Source organism: Trachurus japonicus, chromosome 17, assembly GCF_045865225.1.
Source record: "Trachurus japonicus isolate A0001 chromosome 17, Traja_1.0".
Classification (NCBI taxonomy): Eukaryota; Metazoa; Chordata; class Actinopteri; order Carangiformes; family Carangidae; genus Trachurus; species Trachurus japonicus.
The window spans coordinates 15,925,744-15,948,742 of NC_140923.1; the positions used below are offsets into that span (position 1 = coordinate 15,925,744).

The 22,999-nt window shown below is 40.5% G+C and overlaps 3 protein-coding genes across 3 annotated transcripts; 1 reads left to right on the forward strand and 2 right to left on the reverse strand.

Moving 5' to 3' along the window:
• Positions 1–711: 711 nt before the first annotated feature.
• samd7 (sterile alpha motif domain containing 7) lies at positions 712–11,735 on the reverse strand. Its single transcript, XM_085804736.1, has 9 exons — positions 11,414–11,735; positions 7,251–7,387; positions 6,821–6,944; positions 5,668–5,792; positions 5,457–5,538; positions 3,362–4,038; positions 3,135–3,250; positions 1,887–1,997; positions 712–1,481 (listed from the first exon to the last, which is right to left on the reverse strand). Exons 2-9 carry the CDS (start codon positions 7,351–7,353, stop codon positions 1,245–1,247), a joined length of 1,575 nt encoding a protein of 524 aa, XP_085660862.1. The 5' UTR covers positions 7,354–7,387; positions 11,414–11,735; the 3' UTR covers positions 712–1,244.
• Positions 11,736–16,622: 4,887 nt separating this feature from the next.
• On the forward strand, positions 16,623–18,998 carry LOC146970372 (apolipoprotein D-like). The gene is made up of 4 exons (XM_085804100.1): positions 16,623–16,755; positions 17,526–17,647; positions 17,754–17,842; positions 18,727–18,998. The coding sequence occupies exons 1-4, from the start codon at positions 16,636–16,638 to the stop codon at positions 18,966–18,968; spliced, it is 573 nt and encodes a 190-aa protein (XP_085660226.1). The 5' UTR covers positions 16,623–16,635; the 3' UTR covers positions 18,969–18,998.
• Positions 18,999–20,679: 1,681 nt separating this feature from the next.
• Positions 20,680–22,578, reverse strand: LOC146970373 (apolipoprotein D-like). The gene is made up of 4 exons (XM_085804050.1): positions 22,427–22,578; positions 22,172–22,293; positions 21,203–21,291; positions 20,680–21,078 (listed from the first exon to the last, which is right to left on the reverse strand). The coding sequence occupies exons 1-4, from the start codon at positions 22,544–22,546 to the stop codon at positions 20,834–20,836; spliced, it is 576 nt and encodes a 191-aa protein (XP_085660176.1). The 5' UTR covers positions 22,547–22,578; the 3' UTR covers positions 20,680–20,833.
• Positions 22,579–22,999: the final 421 nt, after the last annotated feature.

Below are 22,999 nucleotides of genomic sequence, written 5' to 3' on the forward strand. Positions count from 1 at the left end.
TCAAATTGTATTTTAAATTCTATTGATTTTGCTTGTCCAGCAATTCCATCTAAAGTGAATTCTCAATTTACCAACCAAACTGAGCATATTTATTTATTTATTTATTTACCGGTAGTTAGTTTGTATTTTTTCTGACTGAGCAAATCTATTTTACGGGATTTGGACTATTTGAATTCAAATTATTTTCATCCTGACAATTTACATTTCATGGACCATTAAAAAGCTCATAATAACTAAAATAAACCTAAAATAAAGATTCAACGAAAAAGCTACATTGAGGTACCTCCATGTATTTCTAGTCTGACCACCTAACCCTTATTTAAGATTAGACATCATAAATTCTTCTCTTGGATTAAGCCAGACATTTTTCTTGATTAAAAACTGTTGTTTTGTAATATTTATTTTCTTGATTATGGCTTAATGTCACAATCCTAAATTTGTTATTATTTTGCCAATGTATTGTGTCTTATGTCTTGTTGCTTCCCCTCTGTATTCCTTATGCTCTTTAGTATGGAGCATTTGATAGTCAGTGAACTGTCATGACTTGACCCGCTTGAAAACAGGATGATACGCTAATCCTGAAGATGGATCATGTTTGAATTTCAATTCTTTTCCCTGAGAACTGAGAGATTATAGAGCCATAGCATTGCAAGTTTTCAGGATTTTATACGTTTATTCTTAAAATAAATGATTCTTGATAGCCACTTTTTCACCATGATAGAAAGACAGAGCTGCAGGTTTCTATGTAGAAAAACACTATTTATACAATCCAACAAACACAAAAGGTATCAAACATCCCAAAACCCCCCAAAATCTTTGATACTTCATTTTTTGATTATAAAATCACCCCCATGTTATTCTATGGTCTTTTATGCTGGCCTAAGAAATGACAATATAGCAGCTGAAAAAATATTTTTGAAGCCACAATCAGACATTTAAAGACAGTCTGTAATGTAAAAGAAAAAAAGAAAATGAAATTGGACCCTCTTAGCATCTCATAACTCAAAATCCACATCACTCAGTATATACATGTATACAGTATATATATATAAAATACAAATATGTAGCAGACAGCTGGGTCAAGTGGACCCGTGGCAAATAGAAGGTAGCAAATAGTAAAAAAGCAAATCTTCAATCCAGTGTATCATCATGTAAACAAAACCATCACTGTGACAGCAGCAGTCCATCGGGTGTAGTGCTTTAACTGGTCGTTCAGTTCACATCCGTCCACGCATGAGTGTCCATCAGGCCGTCTCACTGCTGGCGGATGGAGGAGAGTTGTTCTCCGTCTCATGAAGGTGCTCTGTGGATTTGAGGACGTCGGGGTCTCTCGGACTCGCTATCATCTCCTCGCTGTTGCAGTTAACAGGGGAGCCGATCTCGGAGGAGCGGTCCCCGGGCTTCTCAGCGGCGGGGTGCAGGGTCGGGGTGGCCAGTGGCAGGTTCATCATGTACAACATGCTGCCCAGACGCTTGGACACCTGTGGGGGGAACAAAGAGGGGTTGACACATATTAGATCCACAGTGTTCATTTTAATTGCTTTCGTTACTCATCTGAGGGAATTGGCTGTAACACCTATCAACACATGTGCTCCACAGGCCGTATTCACAGGTGTAATTTATAAAATGAACAATGGCTTAACTCCATTTGATTACTTCAACATGCTCACTGGGACATGTGATTAAAAAATGCAATGTGATGCAGACGTGTTGTTCAGAAAATGACTTTGTACCTTACTTAATATCATCTTAGTACAACACACTACTGCATCTTTTGTCGTGGAGTTTTTCCACAACAAATGAGGTTGATGTCTAAGGTTGATGTCATAGTGAAGCACATTTTCCTTCAAGACAGCGGTTCAGTCAGACTGTGTGTGTTTTCCTACCTGTGAGCGGATCTTGAGAGCCGGTCCCAGCTTGAGCCCCAGTGTGTCCAGTAGATGTTCCTCTGAGAGAAGGGGCAGTGTCTCCCCGTCAATCATGTGGTCCTTGAACGTCTGCAGAGTGCAAATCAACTCATGTTAGTGAATCGAAGACACAACAGAAAGAATGAAATATACACTGCTTATCGAAAAAAAAATTACACCACTTGGATTTAACTAAACTTATACAGTAGGTAAGAGCCTCCCATTGGATAATTACTGCATGGATTGTGTTTCAGCTGGCAACAACTGATGCAGTCTCATTTCTTAAACAACCATGTCAGAAGACACATCCTGTGGTCGTGGAAAAGATGTTAATCTGTTTCAGAAGGGTCAAATTATTGGCATGCATCAATCAAATAAAACATACTAAAACTGGGTTAAAGCAGAAGTAAGCGATCCGGTCGTTTTGGCTAATGCTGCGTTCCAGGCAGGCTTTTGAAACCGTAAATTACAGCTTCAAGTCACGACTTACGACTTTGTACCGTTCCAGGCAACCCACTCGTGTTTTTCCGACCTGTTTTACCTGTGAAAGTCACTATAACGGCCACTCGTAACTTCCGACCCGTGAACTCGTACCAGATCGAACTGGTACGACTTCACAGATCGGAAAAACACGAGTTACGGGTTGCCTTGAACGCACCATAACTTCTTGTCAGCCGATGGAGTTAGCAGCCCCCGCCCTCGTCATGGATCTATTGGTCCTCGTCCCTACGTCACCACATTCAGGCGCATCCCTTGGCTGCACACACAGCCCTTCATGCCGTTCTCTCTCCTCATTGGATAAAACTTGTAGGACACGAGAAAAGTTTTCTCCTCGGTTTACTGACAGACCCGTGTTTCAGACCAAACACTCTATGTAAGTGATTGCTGTCGGAAGATATAACTATTTAAGACTTATATTAACACAAAAATATCGCTTACTTCTGCTTTAAGAACTGTCCAACGCATTATTAAAAACTGGAAGGACAGTGGGGAACCATCATCTTCAAGGAAGAAATGTGTCAGACCTGAACCCCACTGTGAATCTTTGAAAAATGAATGCAACTCTGGGCTGAAATAAATGTTGTGACATTGCAGCAGAAGCTTATTGAAACGATGCCACAGCAAATGCATGATGTAATCAAATTAAAGGCGGTCCAATGAAATATTAGAGTGTGTGACTTTTTTTTTTGGACTGGCAGTGTATATCAGTTTAAGACAAGTACCAACCTGAGCATACTCTGAACACGTGGGTATACTGTTGACGAAGTTGTAAACATCATTCACTGTCCACTTTCTTATGTCCTCCGACACCTCATTACCATTCAGGAAGAGATTTGGTGCACCTGGAAAATAAAGAGGGAGTACAGGTTAAATCATTATTAAAAGATTTATTTCTCAACCTCAGCATTTTAATCAAGCTTTATTTTGTTGTTGTTTTTGTTTGCCAAGCTCACCAGGTGGAAGGAAACCATTTCCAGGGACTGGGAACATGTAAGGCATCCCCGTGAGAGCGCCCCCTGCAGGCGGATACATGAACTTCTCCTGGAAAGCTGAACATTGGCTGGATATGTCTTTGTCGTTTGACCCGCTGTTGGCCCCATCGGAGCAACTCTCCTGACTGTTCACGCAGGCTTTACGCTCTCCCTCTTTGTAGTTCTTCCTGCTTCCCGCAGCGAGTTCAGAGTCTATTTTCGCTTGGTGGTGATGATGATGCGTTTTGCTGGTGGCGCACTCCTCTCCCATGTCCCCCTTGGCCTCCGCCTCCTTCTCCTCCCCCGATGTGGCCCCTGGGCTCTGCTCCACGCTCTTGTCTTCGGTCTGGCCCTTCAGGTTGCTCACGTGGCTTTCTGCGCTCTTGTGAGTGGTCGGTCGTCTGCCGGCCCTGCGCCCCCGCTCCCGGTGCAGCGTGCCGATGGGCGGGTACGGGCTGGCCGACATGAGGATGCTGTTGGAGTGGAGCTCGTCCAGGGTGGGACGGTGGACGAAGACTTCGTGGCCGTCCGGCATGCGCTGACGACCCCTGAAGGCCATGGGGTTGGAGGGGTAAGACATGGGGTTGTCCATTCCCATCAGCCCCTTCTGGTGGGCGTTTTCCAGCTCCTTCTGATGCAGGATGGCGTTCATCTCCATCCTAGAGTGCGAGCACATGGAAACATAGATACATATATAAGAAGACTAGATGACTCACCCACCGCTGCTGCCCAATGACAAAACGTAGCCAGTAGCTACGGCGGCCATCGTGGGACGGGCAACTCTCTCCCTCAGAGCATTAAAGGCCCCACGCTGTGCACTTTTCTCTGGGTTTATTTACCTGCTGATATCCCTAACAAGATGTATCATTGGAATTCACTCCCACTACACATACGCACTCTGGACTCCATCGACACCTTCAAATCCCACCTCAAGACACACCTTTTTAAGTTATCCTACTCCCTATAACACTCTGTCCCCTAACCATTTTATCCACCTTAACTATGTTTCTAGCCACACTGTATTTTCTTTGTATGTATTCATGTATGTGCTATTGTATTTATACCTGTTTTTGTTTCTTGTTTTTGTCTCATTTCTTACATGTAAGGTGACTTTGGGTTTTTGAAAGGCGCCAACAAATAAAATTTATTATTATTATTATTATTATTATCATTGGTTTTGAGTACCTGTGATCTGCTTAATATCGTTTATACTGCCCCTTTCTGTTGCCTCTTTCTGGAGCTCTAGCAGGCACAGGTCATTTGGCCAATCAGAAGAGAGAATGAGAACCTCTCCTCTGATTGGCTCACTGTTTTTGAGTGGCATGTGGTCGGGCCAATCACAGGCAAGTAACTGAAACCTAAGCTGCATTCATAAAAATTGAAAAAAAAAAAAAACTGGTCACGGTGGGCGGAGTTACCTTGTGTGTGACATCACAGAAAGGAGGAAGTGCTATCTGCTCGTCTTAAAGAGACAGTTCCTACAAATGGGCGGTGTGTGTTTCTCCGTTTATGACCAGTTTGATGCATGGGACAGTATATACGTGGCCCAGAGACCTCCCCAAGCACGAAAAAATAACCAAAATCACATTTTTCATGCCATGGGGCCTTTAAGCCTATGGTGCATGTTCTGCTATAATGACCATAACTTGCTCAGTTTTTGTCCGATTTCAAAACGGTTTGATTTTTTATGAACGTCTGTGCAGTTATGATGCAGCATATACATAAAATCACGGATCAGTTTAATCATGTACTTTTCTTTTGTAAAAGTAACATTATAGTGACATTATGCAAATAGTTAAAGTAATAGCTACATACTGATTTATTTTTCACAGAGTTATGAATCGTTTTTTTTTAGTGAAGCTGACTGGATCACCTATCTACTGCACTGGTGTAACTGCAGCCAGAGTCAGAGCAATTTGCCCGTTCAAATATGGCCGACTGTGCATGGAAACACGTTTGAGCCACAGTATCGGAGCAGCAGGAGCCGAACAAAATCAATATGCGGTGCAGACAAATAATTGTGTAGGTGGAATATGTTTTTGTGAGATGCTGCTGGTGATTATTCTGTACGTGTTACCTTGCTATATTTTGCTTGTGAATGAGCTCCTGTCGCCGGGCAACTGTTTCCATGGGCTCTGAGGGCAAGAAGCCGTAGCCAGCTGCGAGAGAAGGAAATGAGGCGGTCTGTTGTTAATAATACTCATCCACATCACATTCCTTCAAACTATACAGACGGACTGGGGCGTCACGTCTCCTAGGGAATGTGTGTATGTGTGTGTGTTGCCCACCTGCTCCGGGGAAACCCCTCCCAGGCATGACGTTGGCGTGGGGGGGCAGCGGGGGGCCCAGGTGAGGCCCCATGTGCATCTGTCTGGCCTCAGACGCAACCATCTCAGAGGGAGGAACCAACTCCCTGATGAGAGGAAACGAAGGGGGAATCGGTTATTTAACACAGATAGAGAACAATGATGGACCCTTTTCACTGTTTTCAGCCACTTTATACACCGAACAGTCAATCAGTTATTAGAAAAATAATAACAGCCAGGCGTGTTGGTGATGAAATCAATTATGGGTTTCTGTTTAAAGCAGAAGTAAGCGGGATATTTGTGTTAATATAAGTCTTAAATAGTTATATCTTCCGACAGCAATCACTTACATAGAGTGTTTGGTCTGAAACACGGGTCTGTCAGTCACTCTGCTCTGCTGTAAGCCGAGGAGAAAACTTTCCTTGTATCCTACAACCTTTATCCAATGAGAAGAGAGAACGGCATAAAGGGGCGGTCCTCTCTGTGTGTGCAGCCAAGGGATGCGCGTGAATGTGGTGACGTAGGGACGAGGGCGGGGACTGCTAACTCCATCGGCTGACAAGAAGTTAGCCAAAACCACTGGATCGCTTACTTCTGCTTTAAGGGTCCACAATACAGCATACTAATATTGTATCAAATTGTGGACACCAATTATCAATCTTTTATTATGTAAATTGGAAATATGAACTGATGCTTGAGTACTTCTCATGAACTCTTGAACTTGGTCAGTTTGTCTGCGTGACAATTCCATTTTGCAATGCAAGAATAAACATTATTTAAGTGAGATGAGCTGAACAGAGAACTTCATCTTATTAGATAAAACAGACACTGACCAAGTTTTCCTTTTAGGAAATCATTTGTAGTTGCAAAAAGGTAATAAATTACAATGTATGACAATATGTAATTGCAAAAGACGATATAACCAAATGTTCAAAATCCAATTCTATTGTATTGTGACTTAAATATCATGATAATATCATATTATGGGGGCCTCTCAACCTTACTGCAGTCTTATTCTTCTATGAGGAATTCTAAATGTAGTTTCAAATTTCGACACATGTGTGCATACTCAATTGTAGAAAACATTTTCCATAGAACTACTATATGAGGTTTTAGAGTGAGTTAAGGTACGAACCTCTCCATGAAGTGAGGTTCAAACTGTGCCGGGACCCCCTGTAACCTCTGCTGGCCCTGGGCGAGGATCTGTGGCGCCATGGCCATCTGGTTCCTCATGATCATCTCCTGCCTCTGCCTCAGCTCTGCAAGAGAAGAAAAAGCACAACAGGTCACAAGGGCGCAAATCTTGGTCACAATACAATATGCCAAACCTGTCCTGACATATACATACAAATATTATACTATTATATTATTATATTATACTATAATCAATACTCTAAAATCAATGCATAATATGGCAGACAAGGTCACAAAGTTGTTATAACCAGTTTGGAGGTTCAGATTGTGACCAAATTCTGTCAGGGAAATATGTAAATCGGAAAAAATAAAAATAGCACATGTATGTGAAGCCGTGTTACACTGATCAGTCTGTTTGTTTCCTCGCTCACCTCCCGCTGACATGCCGTTCACCAGACGGTACCAGTGCTTCTCGTCCAAAGCCCCCTGCTCTCCCAGCGCTGTCATCTTCCTCAGTTGCTCCCGTGGGGTCATGACACACGTGACCTTTGACTCCACGTGAATATTGCTGTGGGACAAAAAAAAAAAAAAAGGTCAAGAGATGAGTTTATATAAATGGCAAAATGGGACAAATCGACTGTGAGCGGTTTTTTTTTTTGTAATTTCTTGTTACTACCGCTAGGGGGCAGCAGTTATCTATGTCACTTGATATAACTGCTGGTCATAAGGAAACTGACCTTTATGCTAGAATACACACACACACACACACACACACACACACACACACACACATCTATATATATATATTTATATATTTCCAATTATAGGACTACAAATGAGGAGTTCAAATGCAAACATGAGTGACAAACAGTATTTTTTAAATATTGTTCGTCCAAAATACATAATTGTAAATGTCATGTGCCATGTTATTGAACCAGTATGTGCAAACATATTTACCCAGAAATCTAAATTACCTATTAAAGTGTATATTAGCCTATTACGTAAATTACTGACAATACGGTAATTAAATGTTGTTTAAATAATTTAATAACATGTTGTAATAAAAAAAAAAATCGAATTCACATTTTTCTACACTGTACAAATAAATGCTTGATTGATAAATACATTAACAAAACTGAGATTTTCTACAACTGTAGAATAAGCATTCACACAAACACAGGCCAAGTTCATTCCTTAACCTTTGACCCTTACTCTCACCTCTTACTTTACCCCTAGCGTTAAGCATTAATCTTAAACCAACCTTAACCCCTCACCGTAACGTAAACCTAATCCTTCATTTGAATTTAACCCGTAAATCCAAATCCTAACCCCGGCCCTTAGAGATGTCAAGAACAGGAAAAACAGTCCCATATTGGAGGATTTTTCTCATCTCTCCATCCCTGCGAGTGCATTTGGTCCTCAGAAGTGTAGCGATGAAATGACGCACGTGTACACTCACACTCATGCATAGTGCACATACGCACTCGCTCCAAATGGCCACATTGTTCTTGGCTGAGCCAGCAGCTTGTGTGCACGAGCACAATCGACTTAGACACCTCCAATTAACCTTCCACACTGCAGAAATCCCATTACAAAATATGATACTGTAAACGACAGCACAATAATCCAGTTCTGCTAATCCAAAGGGCCAGTGTGCAATATGTTTCTGGATGAACACAAATGAATTCAAATCACACAAAACTTCGCCAAACAGCCACCTGTTTATATCACGTGAATATAAATACAGATGATTATTCTACAACTGTATTTTACTGACGTGTTTATGAGACATGTTTAATAAAGTGTGCACATGTACTTGGCCACATTATTTCTGCCGTCCCCTCCCCCAGACAAATGCTGCCATAAGATTTGCCCTGAGGCCTTTGCGCATTATCCACAGTCCCTCAAGTTGCCTCTGAAGTCCATCTAATCCGAGGGCTGTAATCCCCTTGTTAGTCCTGCAACAGTCTGCTAGCTACATCTGCTGACCTGCCTGCAGCCCGCCCTGCTGGCCCGTCCCACCCCCATCCCCACCTTCCCAGGCCCCTGCTACCCCCAGGATCCTATTAGCTAAGTCCTGGCTATACAGCACTTTAAAGGGATGTGTTGGAGGTAATCCGCACGTTTAGAGTTTTACCCTCAGCAAACCTTGCCTGTAAGCATCCCGGACAATACACCCTAAGTGCTAAGCCTATTAGCCTCCATTAGCTCCCAGGATGTCCTAAAAACACCTTGGGGATAAATCTGGGGATGCAATCGGTTTATGTGGTGCTATGTGGTGAGAACACATGCACCCTGCCTCCACCTCCATCTCTGCCAATGTCACAACAGCTAGCATCAGCAACATGAGGAGAAATGTATTTCTACATTTATGTCTCTGTAATTCCCAAGTGGGCACTAAGCTCTGAGCCTCAGGGCCTTGTCTAATGTATTCGTGCCTTTACACCATAAAGTCGTGATTTACAGTTTATATGAGTGACCATAAACAACTGCAGACATTTTAAGATGATTAGGCTTGTAAAGTGATGGAGTTAAGTGTAATTGAACAGCTCACACACGCTCACAGCTCACATATTTTATGTTTGACTATAGGAAATATGAGAATCAAAATGTAAAATAAAAAATATGAGTTTGATTCAATTTACGACTTTATTTTCCTGGTAGACAAAAAATGAAATATTATTTCTACCTTTCTGCAGAACATCAGCAAAATCTTAATGCAGTTAAGCTCATATAGTAAGTCAAGTTGAGTGAACTTTGTTGTGTGGAATAAGCCGTGATAAATCAGTAGTGGAAATATGTAGCAGCAAAATATAGTATAAAAAGTAACAGTGTGCACCATTTTCAATATATATGATAGATATGATTAGAATATTAATACTGATTAGTTGATGTACAAGCATGATTTTAAAATAGTCTGTGCTGCATTTAAAAAAAAAAATGTATGTACTTTTGGTTTAATGGTTCAATTTATGATAATACATCAAATTATATAAAAGAAAATCTTAACTTGTAAATGTGACATTTAAATAAATGTAGTGGGGTTTCAATAATTTGGAAATATTGAGTGGCATGACATTTAAAAAGTCCAGTTAAGTAAAAGTACCATAGAAATATAGGCTACTCAAGTGTAATACTTGATAAGATGTTCTCAACATGTTGGAGTGTAAGATTTGCTGTTAATAAAGGATAATAATAAAAAAACTTTTTTTTTTCTTCTTTAAATTGTGAATCACATTTGAAATGTTAACTGAGACAGGACGTACGTAAGAGTCGTATTTGTGGTGCAGCGGGGAGAATATTTCACTTCCAAAAGGTTAGAAGTCTTTGAGGGTTGTGGCAACTCCTTCGCAGCAGAAGTTTGCATTATTGAACAACTTTATTGGCTTTTCAAAGATCGCGGAGGAGCTCTTCTCCTGAAAAAATAACTACTGTACTAAACTAAATCAAACATAATGGAGCTGCATGGAAAGCACAACGTGGGCCGGGGCCTGTGTGAACTTGAGCCATGTGGAGGAATCCATACACCGGGGGCCTGTTCGATCACAGCTAACACTTTGATTGGGTTTTGTTTTAAGTCTCTTAAGTGAAGTTGTAGCCGGAGACTTAAAGTACTCTGCTGTAAACGCATGTTCAAACCTGACCTTCCTGCTGGTGAGAGAGAACCACAATCATAAACTTAAAGCAGCCTCAGCATTTTTTTTTTGCGAATGAAACTGTCGTCAAAGGTGAGCTCGACAAACTCTTGTCATATTTCCTCAACAAGCAGAGGCCACACCGCAGCTGCCAAATCCAGGGATTGGGCTCCTTGGATTTGCTGTTGCCTGGTTAATCTCATTACAAGAATGAATTAAAGGGAAAAATTGCTGACGACTTAGATGGAGCCCTGAGGAGGTCATATCAGACAAGACAGAAGTATTGTCTAGTCCCTCCTAATCCCTTCACACACAACGCACACACACACTCACACACACATAATTTGTCAGTTGCATGAAAGCAGGTGTGATTTTATGAGATGTGCACACAGAGCTGCAGGTTTTTTCTTGTTCATTTAAGAATTACTTTTGGTGCCAGAAGATCAAATCACAAAGTGCAGAAAAAGACTGTGATTGAAAGAATAAAATGAAACATAAATAAATATATATATCTATATTTATAATACAGGAACATGTCATTGCAGCTAATAACAACAGTGTACTTTGGTATTAATTTCATTACTATTTATGTGCTATTTACAGAATCTGGGCTAATTATTAGGTTAATTATACAGATTTGAAGGTTGTTCATCTAATCGCATTGGCCTTTAGATTAATCACTTACTAAGGGATCAGCAGCCTTTTATACCATTTACTGCTTACATTTTGCATGGCAATATGAAAACATTTGCATGGTCTAATGTAAAACTTTAGCAATGTGCATGGATGTTTATTCATACATTGTAATTTTTAATTGCATACGCAACGCGTCAGATACATACATTTCATACCATGGAGCACGCAACGAAAACAAACCTGTTTCAGAAAAGAAGGATACGATGGATGGAAGAGGAGAGAGGGAAGTAGTAAAAGAAAAAAAAAAGTTTGAATTGACTTACCTAGTTCACACCAGTAAGATGAGCGCTGAACTGGTTTTGTCCCAATTCAGGTTGCAGAAAAACAAACAAAAAAGAGTCAGAAATGTGGATGAAAAGCCTTTGTAGAGCTCACAGGAGTTGTCTCTGCAGTGTCCCTCTTCTATACTCACAACTACACGGCCTCCCACTAACCAGCCAACTGGTCCGAGCTCAGTCTGCTGCCAGCTAGCTGCCTTAACTAAAAAAGACCTTTTAAATACAGATTCGTTTCATCTCCATTAGCTGGCCTTATCTCCTGTGGTAAGCCCTCCCTGTCCTGACATCACTGTGATCTCCCATCCAACTGCTTGCCGCACCTTGCAACTGATGTGTAATTACTATAGCAGCACTGGTCCTAAGCATGGAGTGCTAAACCTCTTTCAACGTTTACCTCACTAATCCCTTGTTAGCACTTTAGGCCATAGTTAAGACACCTAAATGCTTAGCTTCCTTTTCCAGTGGCAAAATGGCCAACCCCTCCTTAACCGCTCTGTGGCCACATGCAGAGAAGCTACATGATGCAGCTTGTAGACTTTATAAACCATAGAGATCAGTCTTGTTTTTGTTTTTCTTCACATGTCTAGTTTGGGTGTCAGAAGTATTGTGCTCCCCAGGGGAGCCAGAGGGATGATGACCCAAACATGCTTGCTGGTAATTTGCTAGAAATCTGACTAAATGTTGTTGGCCGGATCATCCTCTCAGACCACTTAATCTGACAGTTTGTGCTCACCAACCGCTCACAGCATGGGCCTGCACCCCTATGAATTATTATGTTTTCTTTAACGCCTGGTGGTGGCAGTTAGCTGTGCACAACTTGGGTGGCTGGATGGTGATTTGGTTAAACAACAGATATGATACAGAGTTGAGCGTGTGTGTGTGTGTGTGTGTGTTGGTTAAAATTCTGAAAATTATTGAATGTTTGGTAGTTTTGAGCAGAGCTGAAGGGGCTTCAGAGATTTATGCAAAAAAAATATTGATATGTGATAACTTCATAGCAGTTCTTTTGTGCATCCATTTTTGGCCACTAGGGTCCCCAATGGGTGAAAAATTTAAAATCTGACACCACAGAAAAAATAGTGATGCAATGATGAAATCAATGTTGGTGCAAATGTTTGACATATCCAAGACTCTAATAACCAGCAATGCCCCAACCCCCCACTATTCATTATATTAAAAAAATCTCATATTTGAAACATGTCTTCAAACTGGCATTTAAAGGGTTAAAATCCCCAAAATTAATGAACATTTAGTAGTTTTGGGCAGAGCTGAAGTGGTTTAAGAGATTTATGCAAAAAATAAATAAATAAATAAATATATATATACAGTATATAGAAAAAATACTGATATATGATGATTTTATAGAAGTTCTTTTGATGGTCCATTTTTGGACACGAGGGTCCTGAAAGGATGAAACTTGTAGGAACCCATGAGTTTTTAATGGTAAAGTAGACTCGCAGGAAATGCAGCAGAGGCTGTGACGTCTGCAGGAGCATTTATGGCTTGATCATAATCACATTTGTTTCTAGTTTGATTAACTTTATTTCAATTTGGCCACATGTTTGTATTCATATATGTGTGCACACAGTTGTGTAGATTATCATAAGGCAATAATCACTGATAATAGGTTGTGGAGAGGCAGCACTGATCAGTTCAGACTCTGAACATGAACTTTGTGTCTGTTGTGCTGCTTCACCAGACTTCCTCCTGTGCTCCTGTTGTAATCACAGCCACCACTAGAGGCTGCCTGTGGTAAAACCAAACCATGGGCTGTAATAAGCTGCAGACACAAACAGACAATGGGCTTGTTTATACTGGAGGATATTCTCAATCATCACTTTAAATAATTATGATTTGTTATAATAGTTTCAGGAAATCACAGTTGCTGTATTGAAGCTCTACCAGGTGAGCCACCTATAGTCTGAGATGACTTTGAGAAATGTTCCAGTTTGTTCTCATAACTAATTCTTTAGTTTCACGATGACCTGCCCTGTATCATGCTGTTAGTAGATTTTTCATCTAATGTTTCATTAATTTATGGGTTTGGCTCTTGGAGACTGTGTAGGCATCTTTCCCAAAATTACACTCTTCTATTATACTTGTCTCTGTATCCTGCTGAATATACTCTCTGACATGAAAAAGTGTATGCTACCTGGTCATAAACATAATCCACAGGTGTACTGTGGCACTAAGTGATGCTCATTTAGCATTAATGGGCCTGGTGTGAGCCAGGGAATCGCTTACTTCACTGTTACAGCACATTACAGCACATTACGCAACATAAGGCATTTAGAGTCCTCAGCCTGACGATCAGGTAGAGAAGTTTTGTTTTGTACCATGCACAACTAATGTGTAGAAAGATGCCATTCTGCACAGTAGAGTCCTTCTCCTGCCATCTCTCATATAAAACTATCTGTCCTTTCAACTAGTTAATGTATCAGTACTTCAACAAATACATAGTTTGTTTTGTTTGTATGGTATTAATACTTGAACTCGAACAAAGGATCTGAATATGTCTTTACTTTACTTTACTTTATTTGTTTATTTGACTGGGACAGTGCACATCAATGTACATATAAAAACATGTATATGTGCCGGATTGTAGCATCGATGCTAATTTCCGTCCGGAGTCCCAGAACATAAAAACAATACAGTAACAGGGGAACACAGTTATATACACGACATGACGAAGCAGACAACAAGGTAAAAAACAGGTCAGATAATCAGGCCAGTAATGGAACCTGGACAGTTTGGGAAATAAAGTGCAAGGTGCAAAGTGCTTTCACCACTGCAGCAACCACAAAAAAAGAAGTGGTAATGGCTGGGGCAATGAGGAAATATTAACAGTACCTATAGTACATCATATTGTATTAATTTAGTTTTTATTACAGCCAGTGGACAAGATGATGTTTCAGGTGATTTCTGAGGCTGATAATTTTTGTTGGAAAAAAAAGAGAGAAAAAGCCTTAATAAAGGATTTGGGAATTAAGTGAACAGAGCATTAGGACATGTAAACCGCTAATTTAGGAATCTCCTAGGTGTAAGCTTTTTATAAGGGATTTTCTGTCCTTCTTGGTTGCACCCAGCCAGCATTACAGATTCACAGTAAGGCGAAAGGATCAGAGCAGGTTTAACCTCGAGAAACAGGCTCAGCTATAAATTCACTGGGTCAGTGCAGACACAGACACCATCCATCTTCTAATTACAGTCAACAATCTGGTGTCCGGACAACCTGCATCTCTGAGGTCTTCATAAGTTAATGACAATGATACCGAAAGTGTAATCCCACCAAGGAGGAAGCTTTACGTCTTCTACACATAATGTAAATCTTGTTTAGGTCTCGATTAGTGAGATCCTGGATAGTAGGATTCTTCAGGATCAAGAATCCTTGAAATTACAGGAAGAGCCTTAGATCCATTCAGAAAACACCTACTGCACATTTAGTTGTTCTCTATAGATAGTCTGCAGTTTGCTCTTTTTATTTACCATGACCACTAAATGCTAAAAGGTTATGAGTGTACAATGCAAAGTTCAATTTTCATAGGTTTATGTTTTTAGGCTGGTCATCGTGAAACTAATAGCTCTGATCACATGCTAGTGTGCATGCATGTGAGACATCTGGGGAACATCTGTACATTGTTGCATCTACCAATGGATGTTAGTTCACTAGGGATGGGAATCGAAAACCGGTTCTTGTTGAGAATCGTTTCCCAGTGTTTCAATTCCTTGGAATCGTTTGCCAATTTTGCAAACGATTCCCTTATCAATTCCAGTCCTGCCAGTGAGTGCTTTGGGACGGGGCTCGCGGTAACACCCGCTGCTCGTTGAAAACAGCAGTGATTGCCTACGTGCTTTCACATCTGAGTCTCCAAACCAGACACGTCTGTAACAACATCGGAGAAGTTGGCAAGTTGCTCAAAACAGCGATATCGCAGCCGCAGGGACCTGCCGTGTAGAGAAAAAAAAAAAAACTGACAGCGAGTGAGTGTCACGACTTCCTGTATGTGGCCCTTCAAATTAAAAGCCCTTCAACCTTTCACATGGTTCAGTCATATTGATTTTGACTTAATTTTGACAAGCCATGCCTCCAAATGTTGAAATTTAGGTCAACTAATGACTTTTTGGTCGATAATGCTCGGTCGATTATTTGGGGGGAAGCCCTGGTACAAATGTGAACAAAGTTTGTTGTCCTTTTTTTTCCAAATGAGAATCGCTAAAAGAATCGATAAAAAACCGAATCGTTAAGCAGAATCGTAAATGGAATTGGAATCGTAAAAATCGTATCAATTCCCATCCCTACAGTTCACATTAGCTAACTAGCACGTAACCTTATCAGGGGGTTGATGGTAGTTAGTGTCTTAGTTTACCCCCAGACTAGAGACTGAAATTAAGTCTGGTTTGCAGAAATATTGTTTGCAGTTTCTTCAAAGATATAACATAAATATGAGTATGTATATAATGTAACATCCTCATAATGGTGTTATCTAACTAAATGCAAAGAACAGGATATATTCATTGCACTAATAATATTTTTACATTCATTATTCATTATTATAATTCACTCAAAACCACAAATTCCTGTCTCATTTTTGTGCTGAAAGGAACGTCATGGGATCAACAAAATCACAAGTAGTACAAAATTTGATGCCAAATGTAGTTGTCAAAGTATTTAAAAGTAGCCTACTGAAGTGTTTTGTCATGATGTCACCCTACATCACTGTACAGTACCAGAGGAAATTAATATACATTATAAATAAGACTTTTCTAATTGTTCGCCTAAGTTTTCAGCCAAGGTCTGCACACAGAACGAATCAGATTTTTACACAAACCTGACAATCATGTGTTTTTCTGTCAGAGGTCTGTTTAAACATAAAGATAGTTCTGTGAACAGGTGCCAATTCCCACACACACACACACACACACACACACACACACACACACACACACACACACACACACACACACACACACACACACACACACACACGTTCTTTAAATAGACGTGTGATGTAAATACTAAGGAGGGGCTGCACAATGTGGCCGCTGATATAAAGGCCATCAACACTCAGACCGCCACTGCTTCCCGGTAACACAGGTACAGTAAGCTGCAGCTATAATTCCCACCTGGTTACTGATGTCACTTTTTTGTGTTTGTTTTTTTTGTAAAACAGAATAAATGTTCGTTCCCTACAGGTTGTGGAGACAAGATGAATGCCCTCCAGGTGATTTCCATCACTCTGCTGTCCGTCCTGGCAGCTAACGCTCAGGTCATCGCCCCAGGAAGATGCCCCAAGGCTGCTGTTCAGGAGAACTTTGACGCCGCCAGGGTGAATGTCCAACTAAGTTTTTGATTTTGTATAAGGGTCAATGACATGATGTAACCCAATGTCAAGTAGTGTAACCAGTATTTAAAAACAACAATAGACAGACTATATACAGGAAACTAAATCTGGACACAAATGTGGAATAAATTTAATTCATTTTTGCAATGCAACACTATGTTTCTTAACAAATTTACATAATTTGTCACAATATTTAGAAAAAAGGCAGTGTTTTTAGAACAGGTCCTGCTCAGTATTGCCAAAATGCATTAAAATTTGAATATAGAAGTACAGCAAAAAAAACAAAAACTATTTCTATTTAATGTTTTAAGCTTGAATCCTATCTACACACTACATCATATCTCCTAATCTACAGTGGTACATAACATGATAACATATCCAATATTTATCATTATTTTGTGGTTAAACCATTTGACATTTTCAGGGGCATTCAGTCTTAGATTTGTTAAAAAAAAAAAAAAAGGTTAAAAATTCAAATGACATAAAACCAGCATGAATACAAAATGTACATTTGATTTGAACAAATCTGATTCATGCTTGTAAAACAATTTTTGAAGATATTTCTGGATTGCTCATCTTTCCAACCCTTAATTTGTCACTTGGGCAAAGCAAGGCTGTATTTTTCTGTTTCCAAACTCAAACGGTCAATTATTGTGACTGAATAAAAAACGAGCACTTGCTTGCTACCTAAAGAAAAAACAAACCTGAGGTACAGTAATGCATGTACTGTATGCTCTGTGTGCTTTTCTCTGCAGTATCTTGGTACATGGTACGACATCCAGAGACTGCCACACACTTTCCAGAGAGGCGAGTGCTGCACTGCCACCTACAGCCTGAAAAGCCCCGGAGTAGTCGGTGTCCTCAACAGGGAGCTGCTGTGAGTAGTAATTCACTTCCTTTATCTATAAAAGAAAAAGAAAAAAGAACAGGATGTGTCAGTATAACACAAATTTCCTTTGACATTTTTCTGTCCGTCTCTTTAGTGCTGATGGGACCATTAACGCCATTAGCGGCTCTGCCACGGCCAAGAACCCCTCTGAGCCCGCCAAGCTGCTCGTCTCCTTCTTTGAGAGTAAAATGACCCCTAATTTATCACAAACTTCTCTGCACCACTGCAAATGTTATACCAGCACTCAGGGCCGTTGCTAGGAATTCTGGGCCCCCTTAAAGAATACTAAAGTGGGCCCCTCCCCCTAACTTTTCCTTTTTTTTTTCTTAGACTACGTATGTATTATCGTTTTTTATTTAGCCTTCTTTGTTTTGATGCTAATGCAACATTACACTGCAAAAACTCAAGTATCTTAGCAAGAATATTTGTCTTATTTCTAGTCAAAATGTAATTTCTAGTCAAAACAAATCTCATTATACTTAAAATAAGACACATCATATTAAAAGTAGCTTGTTTTTAGACACTTTTTACTTCTTTCAAGCATATTTTCACTTGGAATAAGTAGAAAAAATCTGATAGCCTTTGGAATCGCGTGATAGGAAGTTTTTCTTCCTTATTACAAGCACAAAAAACTTACTTTCACTGGCAGATTTTTCTATTTATTGCGAATTTAAGTGAAAATGATCTAAAAACAAGTTAATTTTTAGGTAATGAGTCTTATTTTAAGTGTAAAGAGATTAGTTTTGACTAGAAATGAGACATTTGGACAAGAAATAAGACAAATATTCTTGGAAAGATGTTGAGTTTTTACAGTGTACTGTGAGTATTAGTCAGGGTCTTACGCAGAATAAATCAGTCATACAAAGATTAGACTACTGGGGTTTTTTTATGGGCCCCACTGGTCGCTGGGCCCCTGGAGTTATCATCACCTTTCTCCCCTATACAACGGCCCTGCCAGCACTTGATATTACATCTTTGCAGGTGTTGGATGGTTTTGTAAACTTGCAATAATACATAAAGATGATTGTTTATATTTGACTGTGCCGTCCGTTCCTTTGCACCACCAGACTCCCCCCCTGCTCCGTACTGGGTCCTGTCCACCGACTACGACAGCTACTCTCTGGTCTACAGCTGCACCGACCTCGGCGTGCTGCACGTGGAGTTCGCCTGGATCATGAGCCGGCAGCCCACCCTGTCGGAGGAGACCCTGGAGGAGCTGCACAGCCACCTGGCCTCCATCGGAGTCAACGTGGACAAGCTGCTCACCACCAACCAGGACGCAGCTTACTGCAGCGCCATGCAGCAGTAAACTGACCGAGAAGTTATTATGATCCTGACTCAGCCGACAGATCTGCTGCACGCTGCTGCTGTGTGGTGTTGTTATGACTGTACTCTGACTGCTGTGCGTCTCATTGTAGATCTCATGCAAACCCAATGCAATAAATCTATTTAGATTGATGAATGTGTTTTACTGTCATTTCTGTGGTCTGATGAAACACAGTAGGGGAGAGTGGGGTAAGTTGAGCCACTTTTTGTATTCAGGATCACTACATCAAGACAATTATAGTTTTGTTGCTAACTAACACATCTGCATATATTTCTGGATGTTTTGCATCCCTACAAATTAACAGAATGAGTGTAAATATAACTGTTTTTAAAATATAGCATGTTCAAAAAAAAGTGGTCTTGTGAGTCAACTTACCCTATGAATGGGGTAAATTGACCATAGGAGTGGGGTAAATTGATCAACCCCCCCTTCTTTCATTCCATCCATCTCCTACCTCCCCCTTTACTTAATATTTCACCCGTCCAGGTTACAGGTGAACACAAACTGCAGGGACTTCCTGCTGAGCCACCAACTCACTGAGATTTGGGGAGTTTTGCAATTACATGGCATCTTGGGAAGAATCCCAGAGATTTTTCTTTTAAAGTAAAGTTTGGCACACTATAAACAACTTTTCCTGTTTATAGGAACATACTTACTGTAATCACAAACATACAGAATCTTGATTTAATCATTTGGACATATACAGCCAAAATATGTCCTACATGAAAAATCTGACAGTGGAGCAAGTTTTTCTTTCTTACAACAAGCACAAAAAACTTGCTTTCACTGGCAGATTTTTCTACTTATTTCAAGTGAAAATACGTTTGAAACAAGTGAAAATGATCTAAAAACAAGTTCATTTTTAGGTGATGAGTCTTATTTTAAGTGTAAAGAGATTAGTTTTGACTAGAAATGAGACATTTTGACAAGAAATAAGACAAATATTCTCTGAAAGATTTTGAGTTTTTGCAGTGTGTACAGGCAGAGCTAAACTTGACAGACACACTATCCTCTCTCTCTCTCTCACTCTGAACACTGTCTGCCCGTCTGTGTGCATTTGTGTGAGTATAGAGAGCCAGAGGAGTCCCAGATAATCAACACATGCAGTTGGATAGGTCACTGCAGGGGAATGCCATTGATGTTGAGTTGGTTATAACAGCACAGGTTGGGAGAAGCAAAATGGACGATTCAACAACTGACTGGTGACAGTGGCAGGCTGGATGTCAGGGTCGGTGTGATAATCTGTGATGGACGTGGGAACAGGAAGAAAGTCTGGGGACATCTGGTGGGTGGATGTGAAATTGCGGACAAGAAACCCAAGCAGGGATAAACTGTGTGATCGTCAAAATCATAAAGCCAGTTCTTACAATAGAAAGTCAAAAGAAGTCATTGTCAACACAGCTTCATTACATGATATTATTTCTGCTGGAGAATCATGGCAGCCTGGTTCTTATACAAAATAGGCCTAACAAACTCCAATGACCCATGTTTTATTGTGTCCAATGTGAATATGAAACTTTACTGATGTAAAACCAAGATTAAAACCTAAAAAAAACTAAAACTGCATTAGGAAACAAGGTACAAATCTATACCTTTACACTTCTTGCTTTGTGTGTGTATGTTTAGGTTCAACAGTATTCCTGTCCTTTGTAGTTCAGAATGAGCTCAACATCTAAAGACAAAACACACGACATGCATTTTCTTTCTACAGGTTTATTGCATTGACTTCATACATAACATTCACAAGATGAGGCACGCCGCAACCTGTACAGAGTGAGTCATGTCATTAAGTCCACGTTGTCCTGTTTTGCCACAGTCTTTGTAAGCTGAAATAGGAATATCTCTGTTTACTGGTCCATGGGGGCGCAGTAATCCAGGTCCTGGTTGGTGGGGACCATCTTACCGACATTGACGCCGATGGAGGACAGGATGCCGTGCACGTGCTCGAGGGCGTCCTCGGACAGGGTGGGCTGCCTGCTCAGGACCCAGCTGAACTCCAGGCGGAAGATGCCGAAGTCGGTGCAGCCGTAGACCAGAGAGTGACCGTCGTAGTCAGTGGAGAGCACCCAGTAGGGACCAGGAGGAGATGGGACTGGAGACAAGTTAAAAAGAGTCAAAACTACTGGAATATTTAGTCAACATTCAAGTTAATATTCATAATAACTTGACTAAACTTTAAGGTTTGAATGAATGCATAATGGATGAGACGTCTTTACTGTCAGTGAAGGAGACCTCCAGCTTGGCAGGCTCAGCAGGGTTTCTGGCTTTGGCGGAGCCGACGATAGAATTAATGGTGCCATCATTCCTATAAAAGGACATAAAAAACAAATTTAGCTGAGTGTTTTCTTGTATTTCTAAACATTTGTTAAAATATATTGTGCATCCTTAATGTTTTCATTTGGATTAGATACAGTGTGAAAAGATTACTTGATGATGCTGTGCAGGGCCGTTGCTAGGAATTCTGGGCCCCCTTAAAGAATACTAAAGTGGGCCCCTCCCCCTAACTTTTCCGTTTTTTTTCTTAGACTACGTATGTATTATCGTTTTTTATTTAGCCTTCTTTGTTTTGATGCTAATGCAGCATTACACTGCAAAAACTCAAGTATCTTAGCAAGAATATTTGTCTTATTTCGAGTCAAACAAAATAAGACACATCATATTAAAAGTAGCTTGTTTTTAGACACTTTTTACTTCCTTTAAGCAGATTTTCACTTGGATAAAGTAGAAAAAATCTGATAGTGGAGCAAGTTTTTCTTCTTTATTACAAGCACAAAAAACTTACTTTCACTGGCAGATTTTTCTATTTATTGTGAATTTAAATGAGAATGATCTAAAAACAAGTTAATTTTTAGGTAATGAGTCTTATTTTAAGTGGAAAGAGATTAGTTTTGACTAGAAATGAGACATTTGGACAAGAAATAAGACAAATATTCTTGGAAAGATGTTGCGTTTTTACAGCGTACTATGAGTATTAGTCAGGGTCTTACGCAGAATGAATCAGTCATACAAAGATTAGACTACTGGGGTTTTTTATGGGCCCCACTGGGCGCCCTAGAATTATCATCACCGGCCCTGATGCTGTGTGATCATGAAGCAGGAATCTTTGCAAACAATATTCAATACACATGTTTACAATGTGGACTTGCTGCAGGAATCTTACAGTAAATCTGATCACATGTACTCACAGCAGCTCCCTGTTGAGGACGCCGACGACTCCTGGGGCCTTCAGGCTGTAGGTGGCAGTGCCGCACTCACCCTTCTGGAAAGCGGTTGGGAGCTTCTTGATCTCATACCACTTACCAACGTACTGCAGGGAAAGCACAAGATTTCAAACACCCCTCTGTAAGTAAGTGTCTTTTTTGTTTTGTTTTGTTGCAAAACAGCTCATGCAAGACATTAAGAAACAACAAAAGGAAATCAAGGAAGAGCTCTGTATTCACCCTGGATGAGTCAAAGTTAGCCTGAACAGCAGGCTTGGGACATTTGCCGAACCTCAGGACATGAGCGCTGGCTGCGAGAACACACAGCAGAGTCAAGGAAATCACCTGCATGGCCTTCATCTTACCACCACAACCTGCAGCAGGGAACAAGACAAACAAAACAGTACGATTACTGAGGTTACTCTCCTGCTTCAGAGCTCAGTGGACAAGATGCATGGAGTCACGGCTGCAGCCTGCGTACACACCTGAATGCGATCAGCTACGACGTGTGTGCAGGACTTTTGGTTTCTGTGGGCCTTTTATAGGTCGAAGAACCTGTGGCTTCATCATTGATCACATCTACGGCCCCTCCTCTGTGTTTTCATGGACGACTGTTGTGATGAGTGTGTGAGAGCTGGCACCTGTTCAAATGAAGACCCTGTTTAAACAAGGGTCGATGGCAGGTGAGGGATGTTATCAGATCTTTGTAGTTGAATTCATCTCCATTCATTTACCTCTATCATTCATTCATTCATTCATTCATTCTTCTGAGCGTTATTGATTCTTCAAAGGAATCTCAGCAAAAAGCCAGAA